The sequence below is a fragment of the Nerophis ophidion genome, linkage group LG01 (genome assembly GCF_033978795.1).
Source record: "Nerophis ophidion isolate RoL-2023_Sa linkage group LG01, RoL_Noph_v1.0, whole genome shotgun sequence".
Lineage (NCBI taxonomy): Eukaryota > Metazoa > Chordata > Actinopteri > Syngnathiformes > Syngnathidae > Nerophis > Nerophis ophidion.
The window spans coordinates 40,037,918-40,059,785 of NC_084611.1; the positions used below are offsets into that span (position 1 = coordinate 40,037,918).

Sequence of the window (21,868 nt, forward strand, 5' to 3'; positions counted from 1 at the left end):
AAGTTCAAAAACTGTGTAAAGAAATGCAACAATGCAATATTCAGTGTTGACAGCTAGATTTTTTGTGGACATGTTCAATAAATATTGATGTTAAAGATTTCTTTTTTTGGGAAGAAATGTTTAGAATTAAGTTCATGAATCCAGATGGATCTCTATTACAATCCCCAAAGAGGGCACTTTAAGTTGACGATTACTTCTATGTGTAGAAATCTTTATTTATAATTGAATCACTCATTTATTCTTCAACAAGTTTTTAGTTATTTTTATATATTTTTTCCAAACAGTTCAAGAAATACCACTACAAATGAGCAATATTTTTGCACTCTTATACAATTTAATAAATCAGAAACTGATGACATAGTGCTGTATTTTACTTCTTTATCTCTTTTTTTAAACCAAAAATGCTTTGCACTGATTAGGGGGTACTTGAATTAAAAAAATGTTCATAGGGGGTTCATCACTGAAAAAGGTTGAGAACCACTGGCCCTAACCTGACAGTTGACAGGTAGAAAACCAAGATGGCGTTCAATGTTTTCCCGCTCAACTGAGCGGACTGTTAAAAATAGGAATCGGGGGGATTACTTTTCACAAGTAAGTTTTAACATTAACGTACTATTGGTTGTATTTTGTGAAAAGAATATTACCACAGAGTTGAGAAGGAGCAAATATCTTCAATAGAACTGAACTCGTAGTTGCTAGCAAACAAGAGTATGACCATAATAGAATTGCGTGTCAATGAAATTAATTAAATTTAAAAATGTCATACTTGAAATACATAAATTTGAAGTAAATGATTGTGACACCTAAAAACTAAATTCACCAGCCGCCACTGATTATGATGCACTCTCATTTTAGGCAAAGTATAGGACAATACCTTCTTAACAGTATAAATGTAACCAGGAATAAGTCTTCAAGTAACAATATTCAAATACTAACATTGTTGGGTAAAACAGAATTTGGCTTTATTCTGAATCCAGTGAAACAGATTGGGGTTTTAGCTGATATAAAGACTTTCAGGTGTTTATATATGTTTATGTTTAAGTATTTGGCAGACAGTTTTATCCAAAGCAAAATACATAAAAAATACATATAAAACAATCACTGTAAAAATTCTCATCTAAGGGAAGAATGTAATAGAAAATATAATTAAAAGTGTCAAGACAGAATAAACTCTCTGCTGCTGCAGCAACAGAGATACAGTCTATAGGTCCCTAAGATATATATCTAATGTATTCATACATTGTTTATGTAGGATATACGCATGTGTATATATAACCTAATCATATTGTTTCTTCGATTTAAAAGTAGTTAACTGTTTTTTGCCCCCTTCTCTGGGATTATATATAATCCCAAAGAAGGGGTCAAAAAACGGCATTACCAGTTTTGATCTCGGACGTCTGGTCACTTATAGAATATAAGAATATTGTATTACTTTTAAGAAAATTATAAATTAATAAAACATGCCAAAACATGTGTCCTTTGTCATAGCTACACGTATGAAAAAAAAGCGCGTGAAAATGAGTGGTATTCATTGAGGTAAGATGAATTAAATGTGCTGACAGTTCATTGCTCCTGCCAAATGAATCGCACTGAGTGGAGCAGATCACCACTCCAAGATGGCGGCTCCGCGTCTTGTCAGCGCCAGTAGGCAGTAGCGCTCGATGCTGCGTTTACTTATAAGATGTCTATGGCCATAACCCCGCCGGAAGATATCTACTAAAGCACTTCCGGCATCAGCCCAAACCGGAAATACTGGTAACCAGCAACACATTTTTAACATATCTATACGTTTTTACATTTTTTAAATTGAATAACAAACATACATTTATAAGTCACTCAATTGTCAAGGCACTTTCAACAACAAGAAAACAAAACAAAAGCAAATACAGATAGAGTGTTAAAAATGAATAAATAATGATACTAATAAAACATTTTTTTTTAAAGGGCTACCTAAATCACTTTAAATGTTTTTAACAAAGATATCAATTCAAGGGCTTCTGGAATCTTAATCATTCTCCAAGATTTAACTGATAATTGTAAACCATTAGGCAGCATGGTGGAAGAGGGGATATAGTGCGTGTGCCTCACAATACAAAGTTCCTGAGTAGTCCTGTATTCTATCGGATCTTTCTGTGTGTAGTTTGCATGTTCTCCCTGTGACTGCGTGGGTTCCGTCCGGGTACTCCGGCTCTCCTTCCACCTCCAAAGACATGCACCTGGGGATAGGTTGATTGGCAACACTAAATGGTCCCTAGTGTGTGAATGTAAGTGTGAATGTTGTCTGTCTATCTGTGTTGGCCCTGCGATGAGGTGGCGACTTTTCCAGAGCGTACACTGCCTTCTGCCCGAATGCAGCTGAGATCGGCTCCAGCACCCCCCGGCACCCCGAAAGGGACAAGCGGTAGAAAATGGATGGATGGATGGATATGGTTGCTGTTTTAAAACAATGTTTTATTGTACATTAAGTTTTGAATCATGTCGTTGTTGAAATAAAACTCTGAAAACACATATTATACATATATATATATGTATTTTTTATTTTTTTTCAGTACAAATATTACATTTTAACACCCTTGTTTTCATAGGAGATGGAAAATGTGTTTTTTGTAAAATTGCATTTATTTATTAGTTTTATTAGTGTGTGTGTCTTCTCAATTTCTCTGTGGTTTGCTATTTGGCGTGTTGCGGGGCTTGGATTGGTATTGTTGTAGTCTTGTTCTATAAGACTGATACATAGTCTTTGTGATTTTGTACATAAAACAAAATACCGATGATGAAAAAATGCATTTAATGTTGTTATGTACATGAGGACGGGAAGGAGACGACACCACGAAAGACTTAAGGTTACCAGGTTTATTGTAACCTTTGATGATTGTGTGGGATGTGTATGCTACTCTAAGTGTTGGTTGCAGGATTAAGTGTAAAGTTAACCATGTGAATAATGCAGGAGGATGTTGTACATGCGTGATGAATGAAACCTTCTTCTGACCAAGGGGGTAGGCACAAGGGAGATCTGGGGAAAGGCTGGAGGTCGAGGGCAGGCGGCAAGCAATAAGGTCCGAGTCCAGGTGAGGGATCGAGGATCGAGGGAGGCAGTCCAATTTCCGGGTGGAGGTCGAGATCCAGCGCTCGAGCACACGAAACAGGGCGGATACTGCAAGGAGGACAAGGTACAAGTCAACGAGGCAAAAAGGGTACAAGACAAAAAGAGGCGAGGACACCGAGAGGGAAGCCAAGAGTTAACAACGTTCCGGCGCGGGATCCAAGGAGTGACTGGATTTTATGCTGTTCCATTGATTGCTGCCAGGTGCTCTGATAACAGCCAACACTGCAGCAGCGGCAAAGCGTGGGCGTGGTGCGATCAGCACGTGCGGGGGCGTGCACTGGCATGCTGCCAGAAGGAGTGTGGGAATCTGCTGTCTGTGGGAGAATCTTTGGTTCGAATCCGCGCCGCGACAGTTGTCTGTCTATCTGTGTTGGCCTTGCGATGAGTTGGCGACTTGTCCAGGGTGTACGCTGCCTTCCGCTCGATTGTAGCTGAGATAGGCACCAGCGCCCCCCGCGACCCCCCACCCCTTAAAAAGGGAATAAGCGTTAAAAAATAGATGGATGGGCATTTATGACTATAAAGTATGGTATTATAAAGTTAAATTATTTATGTTAAACACTGCATAATCCAAACTGGAAATACACACCATTAAAGGCAACCATAAAAACAACCAAATCGCATTAATAGCTTCATAAAAACATGTTGTTTGTATATGTGGAAAACTACCCTACTTACTCAATTAATCCATGTTCAGCTATTACTTATACACAAACAACAATAACATTGATAATTATTTAATTGCAATTTGCAAACAACTTTGTCTGCTTGATGATGAAATCACTAATTAGTCAAATGACTAAAAGGCCAAATAAAAAAAAATAAACAGCTCAATTTGTGTCACAAAGTAATTAGCATTTTTTGGGCTCTCTAACCAACAATTGATTGTAGCTAAGAGCCTGCAGCTCTCCATTAATGCGTCAATTTGGTCCAACTCTGCACTAACTCCGTCCCTTACGCCTACTTTGTGACATTGAGGACCAGCAGCCACACCAGACGGAACATCTCCCTCCACGCCAGCCATGAGATTTGTTTTGCAAAGTGCAGCCATATTTGGGCTGCTGTCTCTGCTCAGCTCAGGATACGAGCTGCAAGACACCATCCACTCCCTGAAGGAGGAGAACATCCACCTGCAGCAGCGCCTGGACGACCTCACCCGCGCGCTTAGAGACCTGAAACAGCTGCTGTCAGAGCAGCCTAAAGGTAAAATACATTTTTTTTTAAGCCAATTAAAGTGGTTTTTTGAATGGAAATTGTGATTTGGCACAGCGTCCGAGGTGGGGCAAGGCGCTGAATACCTGCACACATGGAGAGAATGGTCTAAACATGGTGAGATTATCAAAATATGAGGTCGTGGGATAGTGCAGGTGGACAGTTGTGCTCATAAGTTTACATACCCTGGGAGAATTTATGATTTCTTGGCCATTCTTCAGAGAATATGAATGATAGCACAAAAACCTTTTTTCCACTCATGCTTAATGGTTGTGTGAAGCTATTTATTGGCAAACAACTGTGTTTACTCTTTTTAAATCAAAATGAAAAAAGAAAGTACCCAAATGACCCTGATCAAAAGTTGACATACCCCAGTGACTTTGATCTGATAACATGCACAAAAGTTGACACAAACAGATTTGAATGGCTAATCGAGGTTCCAATCCTCACCTGTGACATGTTTGTTTGTAATTAATGTGTGTGTATAAAAGGTCAGTGAGTTACTGGGCTTCTGACAGACCATTGCATCTTTCATCCAGTGCTGCACAGATGTTTCTGGATTCTAAGTCATGGGGAAGGCAAAATAATTGTTAAAGTCCTGTCAGAAAAGGTAATTGAACTGCATAAAACAGGAAAGGAGTTTAAAAAGATATCCAAGGAATTGAGAATGCCGATCAGCAGTGTTCAAACGCTGATTAAGAAGTGGAAAATTATCGATTCAGGTCGACCAGCAAAGATTTCCGCCACAACTGCCAGGAAAATTGTTCGATATGCAAAGAAAAATCCAGAAATAACTTCAGCTAAAATACAGGACTCTCTGAAAATGGTGGTGTGGCTGTTTCAATATGCACAATAAGGAGGTACTTGAAGTAAAAATGGGCTGCCTGGTCGAGTGGCCAGAAGAAAGCCATTTCTGTGCAAATGTCTCAAAGTATCCCACTTACATTACGCCAAACAGCAGAGAGACAAGCCTCAAAACTTCTGGAAAAAAGTAATTTGGCGTGATGACACCAAAATTGAACTTTTTGGCCACTTGACCATGCAGCCCATTTCTCCCTTTTTCAGTTTTTATCATTAATATTCTCTGAAGAATGGCCAAGAAATCATAAATTCTCCCATGGTATGTAAACTTATGGAAAGACTGTACATAATGTTTTGTATTGCAGGCATCAGTGGCGAAACTCACCAAATGTTGGAGCAAGTCTTCTGTGAGTCGGAGCTTCACGGAGCAGCTGCACCGTCAGTCTTTTTCATCAGGCCCTCCTTCCTCTTTTTCCTGGTGATAGCCTCCTCACTCCTTTAAACAACTCCTGAGAAAACACACACTTGTTGGTACTTTATTTCATTTTTGTAATTGACTGTGTTTGGAGAAGGCGTGTCCAAAGTGCGGCACGGGGGCCATTCAAGAGACTCTTGTTCATTTTAAATAGGCCCTTTGGCAAAGTCTTTAGTGAAACAGCGTCCTCTTGATAGGTGTGTTTTGCAAAACCCAGCATTTTTTTTAAATGAAATGTGTTACTCTGACAAAATAAATAACCCCAAAACAAACGCCCATACCAGAGAATGCCACTTTTCAAAAGGATATTGCTGAATGGCAGTGATGAAGTGACCAAATATGCCTGATTAGCACTCCACCAAGTCAATAATGTCAACAAAGCTAGCAGTTGCGCAGACACGCACAGCATAAAATGTTTGGTGGACAAACTGAGATAAAGAAGGAGTGGCCTAAAACACATCTTTCTGTGGTAGCGTTGGAGAAAGTTTGCCATGTAAACAAACTACGAGGAGTTCCGGGATCGCCAAAATTAGGAGGACAAAACGGCACTCGCCAAATACTCTCATCAGTGAAGCATGTTTAATATAAATAGTGAGATTTGTAAGGATTAGGAAAGTTTGTGTCATGTTTGTTCTCCTACAGAAACCATATTTAAGCAAAAATATATTTGCATGTTCTCCCCGTGACTGCGTAGGTTGCCTCCGGGTACTCTGGCTTCCTCCCACCTCCAAAGACATGCTTCTGGGGATAGGTTGATTGGCAACACTAAAATTTGGCCCACATGTGTAAATGTTGTCTGTCTATTTGTATTGGCCCTACGATGAGATAGCGACTTGTCCAGGATGTACACCGCCTTCCGCCCAAATGCAGCTGAGATAGGCTCCAGCACCCCCCGTGACCCCAAAAGGGAAAAGCGGTAGAAAATGGATAGATGGATGGAAGTCATTATTTTATGAACTGAATTTTTACAAATATAATCCCAATATGAATGTTGTTATATTTAGCTAAATGTTTTTAATGTGTTCAGAATTGATATTATATACTTAACAAATATTAAATAAAAACATATGTGTAACCCTCACAGTCTCCTAATTGATCCTTTTAACAGTCACTCTATATTTTTTCTTTAGCAGGCACATTTTTATCTTATATGACGGATTATCTTCCAATTTTAAGTCTGCGTGTCCAAATTGTGGCCCCTGGCTTATTCAAAACATAGTCAAATAGGAAAACAGCCAAATAAGACTTTTTTTTTTTTTTAACCAGGTTTTGAGCAAACATTTAAGTAAAACATTTAAAAACAATGCTAGTGTAGTGCATTTATTTGATAATATTGAGGTCTCGGGTTATTTTAAGAAATGTACTGCAATTGATCATAATAATGATAATAATTGATTAGATTTATATGGCGCTTTTCTAGACACTCAAGGCGCTTCACAGAGAAGTGAGAACCCATCATTCATTCACACCTGTTGGTGGTAAACTACTTTCACAGCCACAAATTAAAATTCAAAAGTGAGATTAAAAATTTAATAATTGGACAGCACTAAAATATATAAGCATATCGACATGTTTGGTTTTAGTCAGTTTACAAAAACATCAAAACGGCCGACAAATGCTTGTTTTTATTAATAAAAGTTTATCAGTCACGAGGAGAAAATGCAAACTCCACACAGAAAGATCCAGATTGAACTCAGGACAACTCAGGACCTTCATATTGTGAGGTACATTCACTAACCTCTGTGCCACCTTGCTGCCTGTATGTATGTATGTATGTATGTATGTATGTATGTATGAATAATGGTGTGTATGTGAGTATATATGCGTATTTGTATGTACAATATATTTGACTCCCAGTGTGTGTGGGAGCCAGAGTACGGCCCCAGCCACCTAGAGAGCTCAACCCACAAATAGTAGGTGTGGCGCCCAGGGAACAAGGGACCACCGGCCCCACGCAGCCTGGTCGGCCAACGACAGGAACCCCAGAGCCTGGCCCACCGTGCCGCCCGGAGGAACCAGCAGCATGCCGCAGACAGACGTGCCTGGCAGAGGACTGTCATGTTTTGGACTCCCTTAGAAAATACAAAAACATGATCCGGACCATGAATCATGACAAGGACAAGCCACGGGAGAATCAGAGGACAGCCAGCGACAGACCACACCCCACATGGGCAGAAAGGCGGGATTCCCCACCCGAGGGGCCCAGAGACTCCCCACAACTGGACGGGAAGACCGCTCTCGCCCCACCAGCAACCGGGTCCCCACGAACTCTCCCACTATATCCCCCAGGAGAGCACAGCGGGGCCCGCCCCAGGCCACCCCACCCAAGTCGGCTGCCGCAGGACCACCCAGCGCGGGACTACGGGAACCACCCACCCCAACAATGGAGATGGAACAACCAGCAACCGTCCTGTCGAATCCTCCCCCTGAGGGAGGGGAAAAATACAAATTTTAAATAATAATAAAAAAGTATCATTTTTTTAGAATGTGAGTATGAATGTTGTCTGTCTGTGTTGGCCTTGCGATGAGGTGGCGACTTGTCCGGGGTGTACACCGCCTTCCGCTCGAATGCAGCCGAGATAGGCTACAGCAACCCCCGCGACCCCAAAAGGGACAAGTGGTAGCAAAAAGGATGGATAAATATATATAAAAAAGAGAATTAAAATAAGATCACAGACGCGCTGACACACAAGGTCACTACCCCAGCAGAAGCCGACTTGCAGTAACTCGGAGTACCCTGCAGCACCAAGGTACCACAAAAGACGCGGAGACTAGACCCAGCCGGCTCCAACCAAGACCAGCATCCGGAAGGGATGGACGGTGGGATCCAGGAGCTCCAGACATGCAGCCCGGATGCAATAGCCTGAGGCGCTGACCCCCGCCTGACAAGCAGGCCCAGAGCGTACCGCCAGAAAAAAATATATGTATCCGGACTTTTCATTTTTTGCGGCTCCAGACAGATTTGTTTTTTGTATTTCTGGTGCAATATGGTTCTTTCAACGGTTTGGTTTGCTGACCCACGGTCTAATGCTTTTCAGTACCCATAGTAGATTGATAAAACACATTTTTATCACCAAAGTACAAATATGTAGTTTTTTTTTGGCCAAAGTGTGGTGTTGCTGCTGCTCCTTTTGGTCCATTTCTGTGTTTGATGTCGTCCTCCAGCCCACAATGTGACATTCTGCCCGCTAAAGGAGTCTTTGTCCGCTTAATTAAAATCAGCCCTAGCGGCATAGATTATAAAATCGGTGCATTTGTACTTTCAATTTACATGCCATTATGCTGAACGGAGCGCCTATTTACATTTGCAAGGCTCCCAGCAAGGAGTGAGCGCTTAAGGACAGGCGAGGGACAGAAAAGTTACCATTAAATCTAATCGTAGATGAGTGTCAGGAATAAGATGGCAAACATGTGAGTTCCTTATGTAAGATGCCTCATTAACCTACATTGCAATAAAAGCTGTGCAAAGTGTACTTTCCACTAATGAGCTGGAGTATTGATTGACTGACACTTTGGATAAAAGCATCAAGGGAATCAATGGGCACCAAGGGGTCTTTTAAGTGCACTGAAACGTTGCATTTATACTCCACAAAAACAGGTCAAGTACACAAATTGCCAATAGGTTTTAAATACATTCCCAACATTTCGATTATCTGACTAAAATATGCAAATGTGAATGTAAATGAAATTAATGTTCCTATCACAGATCTGAACTGCAAAAGACTATACCATGGGTCCCCAAACTATGGCCCGCCAACGTCCCAAATCCGGCCCGCGGGAAGTCCCAAGTTAAAATATTTGAATTTGAATTGTATTTTTCTATTTTCTATTTTTTTAAATCTGTCTTTTCTAATCCATTTTATATTGCTTGTTACTCTTGGTGTCTCGTAGCCGCCCAGGCAAATCATATTGTTTAAGAATGCATTTTTCTGTGACATCATTGCACTCAGAATTTATATATATATATATATATATATATATATAAATATATATATATATATATATATATAATATATATATATATATATATATATAATATATATATATATATATATATATATATATATATTTATGATTTATGTATGTATATTCAATCATATTTATATATATATCTATATAAATATATATATGATAATAAATATGTTTATATCAATCAATTCAATCAATGTTTATTTAATAGACTAACCTAGAAAGTCACAAGGGAGTACTATGACTAACGATATAGGTAGAGATAAGGCAGGTAAATATGTTGTACAGTCAGTTGACAATGCAATGACAATGATGACTAACCTTGCGAAGAGGACCGTATATGTGTAAACCACAGACCACCCCCACCCCAAATTTGATTTTGCATTGAAAAATCAATAGGTAACATTGCATTTAAACAGACAGTACTCCACAAAAACACGTAAAGAACACACATTGCCAATAGGTTTTAAATACATTCCCAACATTTCGATTATCTGACTAAAATATGCAAATGTGCATGTAAATGGAATTTATGTTCCAATCAAAGATATAAATTGCAAAACATTATATAATTATTTTTTGTTACATTTGATTTTGCATTGAAAAATCAATACAGCAGTTTATCATTTTAAAAATAAACCATGGTTATTAAATTATTTTAATAGTATTAAGATAAAGATATAGCATTAAGATTGAAATAATTACAAAAAAATCTCCAGTTTTTCATGTTCTTTTTTGTTTTTGAATGTGGTTGTGGCTGCATAAAAGAAGCGCTGACAAAGGAGAGGTGTTTTCGTGCTTCATTACAGCTGTTTGCTTTGAATAAGGACGTCTGTGTGTTTGTGTGTGTGTGTGTGCTTGCGTGTGTGTGTGTGCGTGTGCGTGTGTGTTTGAGGCAGCTGTTCATGTGTGTCCTCTCCAAGCTGGAGTGCAGCAGGAGGTTGTGTGCAAAGACGACACATGCAAAGCCACTTACTTAAGGAAAAGTAATAGAGTAAGTATTCAAATTTTCCTTTTTGTCCTAAAATGTTTTTTTGTGTATTGGATCCTGTGTGTAGTGCATTTTTTCATTCATAAACACAATCATGTGCCTTTATTGTAATACAGAGGTAAACTCAAATGTCATATTTTGTTATGATTGTGTTACTGATATAATCATTGGGCATGGTTATTTTTTTGCACATTGTGTTGCTATATAAATAGGACAAGATTGTGACGTATTGGCATGCAAAAGCGCACATAGTTGTAGAGAGTGTAGCGATGCAGGATGTTTGATGAGTAATATAGAGCAAGGCGCTACAAATGTGTTATTGACATGCAAAAAGGTGTAAATGGTGAGTGGTGTGAGTCACGCAGAAGAGTGGACACCCACGCGCTCACGGTGCAGAGTCATCCGCCAGACACACAAGCTGAGTGACAACAATGCGGTGTTGTAAAAGCATCGCTGTGTTGTGTCACTGATGACACTTTGGTTTATTCGCACACATTTTGATACACTTCGTCGTCAACTATATCCCTCCAATCAGTCATAGTTGCATCCATCAGTACACGTAGTCATGTGTTCACCCACTCATCCATGCAGACATGAACTAATTAACTAACCCTTTCCTTCATATATTTACCCATGCATCCATCCATCCATCCATCCATCCATCCACACACTAACTCATTCATCCAAATACAGTTGTGCTCATAAGTTTAAATACCCTGGTCGAGTGGCCAAAAAGTTCCATTTTGGTGTCATCACTCCAATTTACTTTGTTCCAGAAGTTTTGAGGCTTGTCACCCTGCTGTTTGGCGTAATGTAAGCAGGATACTTTGTGACATTTGCGCAGAAATGGCTTTCTTCTGGCCACTCGACCATGCAGCCCATTTTTCTTTAAGTGCCTCCTTATTGTGCATCTTGAAACAGCCACACCACAGTTTTTCAGAGAGGCCTGTATTTCAGCTGTTGTTATTTGTGGATTTTTCTTAGCAGTTGTGGCTGAAATCTCTGCTGGTCTACCTGAATCCCTCATTTTCACAAATGATTGGCATTCTCAATTCCTTATATATCTTTTTATACACCTTTTCCTGTTTAATTTAGTTCAAGTACCTTTTCTGGCAGATCCTTTGACAATTCTTTTGCCTTCCCCATGACTCAGAATCCAGAAACATCTGTGCAGCACTGGATGAAAGATGCAATGGTCTGTGAGAAGCCCAGAAACTCACTGACCGTTTATACGCACACATTAATTACAAACAAACATGTCACAGGTGAGGATTGGGACCTTGATTAGCCATTCAAACCTGTTTGTCAACTTTTGTGCATGTTATCAGATCAAAGTCATTGGGGTATGTTTACTTTTGATCAGGGTCATTTGGGTACTTTCTTTTGTCAGTTTGATTTAAAAAGAGTAAACACAGTTGTTTGCCAATAAATAGCTTCGCACACCCATTAAGCATGAGTGGAAGAAAGGTTTTTGTGTTATCATTCATATTCTCTGAAGAATGGCCGAGAAATCATAAATTCATCCAGGTATGTAAACTTATGAGCACAACTGTATGTACCTATCTGCGCCCTCACTCATGCAGTCTTTGTCAATTTATCTACTCAATCACTTAGTCATTAACTTATTAATTCAATCATTCATCAGATCAAACATTCACTGGCCATCTATCCACATAGCATCCATCCACTTTCCTCAGCCCTTCATTCAACCATCTTTTCCCTCACCAATGCATACCTCACTCATCCATTAAGCATGTACTCATTTATTCATTTACACTCATTATCCATCCACTCGCTCACCCAACATTCATTCAGTCGTCCGTCTACTCCCTCACCCATGCATTCCTCATTCCACACACATATATTCATCCACTTATTCACATCATCCATTCAGCATCTATTCATTCATTCATCCACATGCTCACCGCTTAATTAATTATCTACTTACTTATTCATTAACTCACTCTTTATCCATGTATCCATCTACTAACTCACCTATTGATTCTGCCATCCAGCCACACACTCCAACATTCATGCGCGTATATAGTAATTCATTCATCCAACTATATACCAATCCATCCAGCTACTCAGCGAGCCATTTATTCATACATCCACGTATCCATCTACTCCTACATCCATGCACACTTTATCATCTATCCAATCAATCACTCATTCACCAATTCAGCATCGACACATTCATCCAAAAAAATTACAGTTGAGTTTCTTTAAAGTGACAACGTAAACATCCAGTGTAAAATAATGTTCAACTGTTCTTTCAACTTTTACTTTACGGAAAGCAGTGTCGTGGACATGTTAATATCAATTCAGTTTGGAAAATGCTGTTTAATAGAAAAGCTAACTAACAATTTTAACTTTCAATTATATAAACACTTTACAAATTGACTTTTTGGCTTTGCTGGCTTCCTGTTGGGAACGCCCAGGGCACGGCCACATCCGCGGCCGACGTAGAGGTGGGCGCGCCGAAGCAGGCCGGGAAGCAGCAGACGTAATCGGCGGCGTGGAAACCGCAGGCGTCATCGGTGGCGTGAAAACTGCAGGCTTCATCGGCGGCGTGAAAACCGCAGGCTTCATCGGCGGCGTGAAAGCGGCAGATGAAGACGCTGGGCGAGGAGAAGCAAATGCCGGCCGAGGAGCAGCATATGCCGGCGTTGGAGCAGGCGGCGACAAAGACGACAACGATGATGGCGGTGTTGTGCAAAGTCCCATCGGCGACGAGGACGTCCCCGTGGGAGAGAACGATGGCGTGGATGACAGTGGCGTGAAAGCGGCAGACGTCATCGGTGGAGTGGAAGCTGGCAGCTGTCATCGGCCAGATGAAGACGCCGGGCAAGGAGCATCAAATGCCGGCCGAGGAGTAGCGGATGCCGGCGGTGCTGCTCTTGGCGGCGTTGGAGCCGTGCGCAGTGCCGGCGTTGGAGGCCGGCGTGGTGCTGCTGATGTCAGCGTTGCAGCTGTGCGTAGTGCCGGCATTGGAGGCCGGCGTGGAGCTGAGCGAAAGACCGCCAGGGACTTAGATGTCTCTATGGAAGGAGACGCTGGCGGGGACGACAGCGGCGTGTGCTCGGCTGCACAGCTGTGTGTAGTCGGCCCCCCTCCACTAGGCGGCTGCCAGACGCCGTCCACACTTGTGGGAAGACGTGCCTCATTGTCGTATTCCCCTGGTGCGAAAACCAGGGGAGGGCGGGAGGGGGCCAGGAGGAGGGACGAAGATACGTCCCGCGCCGAGTCCCAGCAGGAGGACAAAAGCGACCTCACTTTGGGCTCCACTGGAGCTTTCGGCGAACCAAAAAAGAGAGCGGGAGCTGGCAAAAAGAGCAGCCGGGGAGCAGCCGCTGGAAGCTGCGTAGGAGCAGGGAGAAGCAGCTCAGCAGACAACGGGAAGGGCGGTGGCGGCGGACGCGGACGTGCCGGTTGGAGAGCCGCAGTCGGCGACGGAGCTGCAGGAACCGCGAGACGTGAAGGAGGAGGCGGGCGCGCCGGTCTGTGAGCTGTAGCCGGCAGCGTTGCCGAGAGGAAGGATGGCGGTGGAGGACGCGCCGGTCGGAGAGCCGTAGCCGGTAGCGTTGCCGCGGGAGCCGCGAGGCATGCAGGAAGTGGCGGACGTGCTGGTCGGAGAGCCGTAGCCAGCCGTCGAGCCGAGAGGAAAGATGGTGGCGGGGGACGCGCCGGTCGGAGAGCCGAAGCCGGTGGCGTTGCCGCGGGGAGAGGGTCCGCGTCTGTAGGCTGGGACCGCACAAACCTGGCCTTCAAGTCCAACAGGAATTGTGCGGACCAGAACGTCGGCTGAGGATTGCCGACAGGGACTCTCGCGAGGTCACTTTCTAGCTCGATGATACTGTTGGGATGTCGCATGGCTGCAGTTGTGTGACCCCGTGGATGCAAGAGTCAAGGAGAGAATTGAGTGAAGGTAAAATAATTTAATACTCATAAGAAACAAATAAACAGAAAGCAGTCTTGCATAGTAACATTTCCAAACATAGATTTTATCATCGAGCACTGAGGAGTGCTCGAGTGAAACATAAATAGACACTAGTGTGATTGACAGCAGGTGTGAACCGCTGCCAATCAACGAAAAGAGAAAAACAGTGCTCCGTGAATAAAACAGGAAATACAACAAAATAAGAGCACTGAACAGGAAGTAAATACAAAAACACGAAAAACTAACAGAAAAGAAGTGACAGATTGTCACACTTCCAATATTTTTGCAGGTTGTGTCAGGTTCAAACACTAATGACATCTAATAATCAGACAAGAAGCAAGGAAACATGCAGAGACTGAGTTCAATTTAGCTCGAGGAGACACGTGTTTTGGGCTGTACTCTAGTTACAGATCCAAACTATGTTCCAAAAATCAAGCCCATGCGCCTCTTATATTTATTAGGAAAGTCCCTATTACCTCACTGTCGCTAAGGGAAGGGGGTAGACTCGACAACTCCAGTTAGACACAATATATGATTTTACAAAAATGCAAATATGTTGACACTTGGGGCTATAGCCCAGTTTCTGCTTTGTCTGGTCCCGGAACCCAATGTTTGGCCTTGGCAGTCTGCAGGCTGAGTACTGGTACTATCACCCAGTCTCTGCTTTGTCTGGTCCCGGAACCCAATGTTCGGCCTTGGCAGTCAGCAGGCCGAGTCTGGACAAAACACTGATAAAAAAAGGCTAGCAATCTCTTGGATTGCTAGCTCTGCACAAATACTGAAATAGCACTTCAGCACAAATTGACAATACTTTATAGTAACGGCCCTTAAGCATAAAGTTATGATGATAATATATACATAATTATTCTAACAGGGTAACAGTTTATAAGGTGGCGACTTGTCCAGGGTGTAACCTGCCTTCTGCCAGAGTGCACCTGGATATGCTCTACCCCCGGGACATCGAGAGAGACAAGTGGTGGTAAAAGGATGGATGGATTGATTGAGGATTTATCAAGTAGCTTTTCAGTATACTCCGATTGAGTTTTTTGTTGATTTCCCTTTGTGTGGTGCAACGTTCATGGCGGGCTCAGTGTCGCCTTAGAAACGCTCGACACAGAAGTAGAGCGCTTCGTTTTGCAGAACGCAGATTTTCTTACCTCTGCCAAATAAGCTGTTTTTGCCAGGGTTTGTTTGTTCTTTTTGTTAGCAACATAACTGAGACAGTTATGGATGAGCGTTGTGAATTTTTCACGAAATAACAACAATTCCTTTCATCTACTACGAACACACGTCACTTCCTGCTTACGATGTTCCACACCCTCACCTTTTCGCCCCCGCGCTCCGCAGAAGATTCTGAGAGATGGAGTTGATTTCAGAACCTCCCAACACTAAAGGGCCAGAAAAAACTACACACTATGAGGAAGCAGTTTCTGGGGAATCTGTGGTGGGCTCTCCTATTTCTGGGCCTGAGGTTGCTGAGGTAGTTGAAAAGCTCCTCGGTGGCAAGGCCCCGGGATTGGATGAGATCCGCCCGGAGTTCCTTAAGACTCTGTATGCTGTGGGGCTGTCTTGGTTGACAGGACTCTGCAGCATTGCGTGAACATCGGTAGCGGGAGGGTACCTTTGGATTGGCATACCGGGGTGGTGGTTCCTCTCTTTAAGAAGGGGAACCGGAAGCTGTGCTCCAACTATTGTGGGATCACACTCATCAGCCTTCCCGGTAAGGTCTATTCAGGTGTACTGTAGAGGAGGCTACGCCGGATAGTCGAACCTCGGATTCAGGAGGAACAGTCTGGTTTTCATTCTGGTCGTGGAACTGTGGACCAGCTCTATACTTTCGGCAGGGTCCTTGAGGGTGCATGGCAGTTTACCCAACCAGTGTACATGTGCTTTGTGGACTTGGAGAAGGCATTTGACCTTGAGAAGTCCTGCGGGGAGTGCTCAGAGAGTATGGGGTATTGGATTGTCGGATTGTGGCGGTCCGCTTCCTGTACGATCAGTGTCAATGCTTGATACACATTGCCGACAGTAAGTCGGACATGTTTCCAGTGAGGGTTGGAAAGGCTGCCTTGAGTCGCCGATTCTGTCCATAACTTTTATGGACAGAATTTCTAGGCGCAGTCAGGGCGTTGAGGGGATCCGGTTTGGTGGCTGCAGGAGTAGGTCTCTGCTTTTTGCAGATGATGTGGTCCTGATGGCTTCATCTGGCCAGGATCTTCAGCTCTCGCTGGATCGGTTTGCAACCGAGTGTGAAGCGACTGGGATGAGAATCAGCACCTCCAAGTCCGAGTCCATTGTTCTTGCCCGGGAAAGGGTGGAATGCCATCTCCAGGTTAGGGAGGAGACCCTTCCTCATGTGGAGGAGTTCAAGTACCTCGCAGTCTTTTTCATGAGTGAGGAAAGAGTGGATCGTGAGATCGACAGCGGGACCGGTGCGGCGGCTTCAGTAATGCGGACGCTGTATCGATCTGTTGTGGTGAAGATGGAGCTGAGCTGGAAGGCAAAGCTCTCAATTTACAGGTCGATCTACGTTCCCATCCTCACCTATGGTCATGAGCTTCGGGTTATGACCGAAAGGACAAGATCACGGGTACAAGCGGCCCTAACGAGTTTCCTCCGCCAGGGGGCGGGGCTCTCCCTTTGAGATAGGGTGAGAAGCTCTGCCATCCGAAGGGAGCTCAAAGTAAAGCCACTGCTCCTCCACATGGAGAGGAGCTATATGAGGTGGTTCAGGCATCTAGTCAGGATGCCACCTGAACGCCTCCCTAAGGAGGTGTTTAGGGCACGTCCGACCGGTAGGAGGCCACGGAAAAGACGCAGGACTCATTGGGAAGACTATGTTTCCCGGCTGGCCTGGGAACGCCTCGGGATCCCCCGGAAAGAGCTGGACGAAGTGGATGGGGAGAGAAAAGTCTGGGCTTCCCTCCTTAGGCTGCTGCCCCCGTGACCCGACCTCGGATCAGCGGAAGAAGATGGATAGATGGACCATGTTTTTGTTTGATACATCATGTCATTATTGTGAATACTTCGAAACTGTAATACTGCAGTATCTACAATAACGTTACACCCCTAATATACACTCATCCACTCAATCCATGCATCCAGATTCTATTCACTTGTCCATAACCCAGTCATGCTTACATCTACCCACTCATCCACCTATCCATCCTTATGTGCGTTATGTGATTAAAGAGAAGACATAATCAGCAAGTAATCGTATGTAATCTTGTCCCACGTGTACTGTGGTTGTCACATGTTCACGCTGAATGAGATGAAGGTCTAATGGAGGATTACATAAGGGACAGAATAAATGGCCGCGGTACAGTGGAGCGCAGTGACCAGCATGAAAGCATATACAAGGATCAGACGCTGGGAAAAAGAAGTACAAAGCTGTCCAGGGGTTTTTCATGTCACTTTCATTTAGTGGATAACCACAGGCCTCATTCAAAGGCTAAAGAGGACAAAGCAGCACTTGCTGCACACAGTCTCACCTCCTAAATAGAAAGGAGGAGGGACACAGAGGAGGGGCCACTAGGGGATGTTAAATAATAACTGATCAACTTCATGAATCAATGATAAGGTTTTCTTCTTCTTCTGCAGGTTTACCTGCTGACATGTCCATCTGAACTCTTCTGTCCAAGCTGACACAACATAATGGCTGATGCTGCATGGTGGTTTCCAGTGGATGCTTACAATGGAGTGCTGCAGTAGGATGCACGGCTTCGTGCCTGCTTGGTTGCCGCCACAAATGATTTTCAACCTCTACTTGGTCATCTTATTCAGTTGCACAGTCTTGTCCCAGCCGGGTGAGTCCATGATCGATTAATTTCTCAATTTTAGCTGGCTTGCTGCACACACGCAGGGTATGATGGCGACCTACTCAGTGGCCTAGTGGTTAGAGTGTCCACCCTGAGATCGGTAGTCATACCAAAGACTATAAAAATAGGACCTATTGGCTCCCTGCTTGGCACTCAGCATCAAGGTTTGGAATTGGGGGTTAAAGCTTCATAAATGATTCCCAGGCGCGGCACCGCTGCTGCCCACTGCTCCCCTCACTTCCCAGGGGGTGATCAAGGGGATGGGTCACCACACCTAGTGTGTGACAATCATTGGTACTTTAACTATGACTTGCTGCTATTTGTCAGGTTTGGAGGAGGTGTTCTTCAGTCCACAGGATCAGAGCGTCCGGGAAGGAGAGGGTGTTTCCTTCCAATGTGTGTCTGGTGAAAGTTTGTCCCTCACTAGCATCTTCTGGCTCAAAGATGGACATGTGGTCACCAAAGGGAGGCAAATCCAGGTAGGGCTTGACTCCTACTTTGTCAACATCTAAGCTTCTCACCAAGCTGTCAACTGCTTGCTAGTCTTATTGGGCACATGGACAGAAATACAGACAGTTGGACATACAACTGAACGAGTGAATAACTGGTTAGATGGGTCGATGGCGTTGCGTCGGACCAGCTCTTCCTCCCAGGGAATTTAAATGACTGGTCAATCCCAAGTTCTTTTGATGACATATATGCTGAGTAAGAAGGACCATCGAGACAGAATTGGAATATTTTCAAGTTTTACTGAAGCTTTGGGGAACAACCGAGACCAATTCATTCATACCGGCTTCTCAAGTTGTTCTGGCATTCCAAGGGAAAAACATACTCTTTTCACACAAAAGAAAGCCCTCCTACCCGTCTTCTCAACACCATAAGGTGAGAGAGACGTGGGGGTTGTCTTCACATTCCGATGGTTTACGACTCTAACCTGGGATCTGAAAACAAAGAGAGACTAGTAGAATACACAAAGGAAAAGTAATAGCAACTCTAAACATGGCTATGTAAAAAGGAAGAACTCTTAAACATATCAACACTGGTTAGATGATTGCTTGGATGGATGAACTGATGGGAAAATAAACGATAAACTGACATATATAACCTGTTGCGATCCGTTACTCGGATCCTCACATGTTGTTTATTTTTCAATCTTTGTTTCATTCTCCTTCTGACACGCTTACTTCCTATTTAGTCCATCACCATGGTTACTCATCAGTCCACCTGCTAGTCTCGATTCCCCGCACACCTCCTACTAATAATCACCATCCTATATAAGCCAGCCTTCTTTGTTCATTATTTCTGGGTTCATAGTTTGCTCTCACGCAACTGTACGTCTGGTTTTGATCGTTTGCTTTCACGCAATTCTTACTATTCTCGTGAGCTCTCACGCTACGCACATCGTTTTTAGCTCTCATGCTAAATGTTTTATTTATTCCTTTTTGTGTGCCCACGTGCCATTTTAATTTCCTATTTTTGTATCTCCTAGTTCTCATTCTAACGTCATTGGTTTGCCTTTTTGGTAGCTCCAGTATTTTTGTTTCTTAGCCTGTTTTTGTTACTTAATAAATTTCATTATATCTTACCTCTTGCTGTGTTCGAGTCTATGCATCCCTGGAGGGACATTCCCGGCAGCGCTGTGCCGACCAGTCTTCACATAACCGGTTGGACGGATGTATAGGTGAAAGGATAATATATGGAGAGGTAAATGACTGGTTGAATAAATGGATGGAGATGTAGATGAAGGACGGGTTGACGGTGTGTGATCCGTGGTCTGGATCATGTTTTGTTTAGTTATGTTCTGTTCGTTTTGAACTCCCTTAGTTCCTGTTTTGTGCACCCGTGTTTATTTTAGTTACCATGTGTTCTGTACACACCTGCTCTAATCAAGACACTTTTATTTAAGCCTGTCCTTGCCAGTTAGTCGGCTTGGGCTTCAATGTTTGCGTCACGCCTTTGCCAAGTAAGTTTTCTTGTTCCATGCCATAGCTTCTGTTAAATCTTAGCTTTACGTGTATTAGACACGCTTGCCTTTTTTGCTCTTTGTCTGTATTTTTGGTAGTTGGTTGATTTCGTCCGGAGCCGTCAGTCTTGCATTCCGGGAGAACGAACCGCAGCAAGCTACACCCCCAATCGTGACGGACGGATTACTATATAGATAACTGATTGAACGGATGGATAGACAAATAAATAAATCGATGGAATATTGAAATGTTGGGATGAATATATCCACAAATGGATGGTTGGGTGGGCGAACAGACTTCTTGGATAGAAAAAGGGATGAACTGATGATTAGTTGGACAGGTGGACGGATGGAAAAACAAATTCATAAATGGATGATGGGTGGATGAACATATTAATGGTTGGATGTATGGATAAATGGTTTGACGTGTAGGTGATCAAGTGAGTGGATGAACAAATTAATAGTTGGGTGTGTAGATAAATGGTTGGAGGTATGGGTAGTTGAATGGACAACTGAACAAAAGAACGAATGGACACCAAATTGGATGGATGGATGGACAAACAACAGTTGGATGGAGAGTATGTATGGGCAGGTAACTAATAGAGGGACATAGGCTAGTTAGATGGACGGGTGGAATGACAGGTTACTGGTAATATTTTGGATATGCATTTATTAATTTTTAAATGTTTATAGTTTAGTCTTTATTTGAAGGGACAATGCACAGAAACATTAAACTCAAAGACAGATATGTTCTGTGCCAGATTATAGGTAAATAGCTAATTTCCATCTGCAGTTGCTGGTTACCTAAATTAAAGGGATACAAAAATCATGCAATAAAATTATGACACTAAAATCATACTATATCATGTAATTAAATTTTAAAAAGTCATAAAATGCCCTTTCATGGACACATACTTAATATACAATGCAACCACATCTAAATTTACATCATCACACAAAGACAATACATGCTCTTGTTCACATCTGTCATCATTTGTAAAAACAAGCATGATTTTAACAGACACACCTCACAATTTACAACAAAAATGCTGTCGTGGATGAATATAATACACATTAAGTTGATCTGCCAAACATAGTGCCCACCTCAGTGACCGTGTGAGCAGTTTTGATTGCTCCAAAGCCACTTTTTAACTTCAATTGTAAATGAAGAATAATCTGTTAAACTTTTCAAGTTTGTTGTGAGGCGTGGTTGGGGGCGTGGTTGGGGCGGGGGGCATGGTTAAGAGGGGAGGAGTATAATTCACCAACTCGAGTATTTCATATATATTTCATATATACATTTATATATATACATATATATATCCATCCATTCATCCATCATCTTCCGCTTATCCGAGGTCGGGTCGCGGGGGCAGCAGCCAAAGCAGGGAAGCCCAGACTTCCCTATCTCCAGCCACTTCGTCTAGCTCTTCCCGGGGGATCCCGAGGCGTTCCCAGGCCAGCCGGGAGACATAGTCTTCCCAACGTGTCCTGGGTCTTCCCCGTGGCCTCCTACCAGCTGGACGTGCCCTAAACACATCCCTAGGGAGGCGTCCGGGTGGCATCCTGACCAGATGCCCGAACCACCTCATC

General features: G+C 43.1%; 1 protein-coding gene across 1 annotated transcript in view; it reads left to right on the top strand.

Moving 5' to 3' along the window:
- Nucleotides 1-10,451: 10,451 nt before the first annotated feature.
- Nucleotides 10,452-21,868, top strand: part of LOC133554236 (uncharacterized) — a 65,824-nt gene continuing 54,407 nt past the window's right edge. The window contains exons 1-3 of the mRNA XM_061902729.1: nucleotides 10,452-10,557; nucleotides 18,095-18,300; nucleotides 18,640-18,791. Coding sequence (XP_061758713.1) covers nucleotides 18,156-18,300; nucleotides 18,640-18,791 — 297 coding nt within the window. The 5' untranslated portion in view covers nucleotides 10,452-10,557; nucleotides 18,095-18,155. The remainder of the gene's footprint in view (nucleotides 10,558-18,094; nucleotides 18,301-18,639; nucleotides 18,792-21,868) is intronic.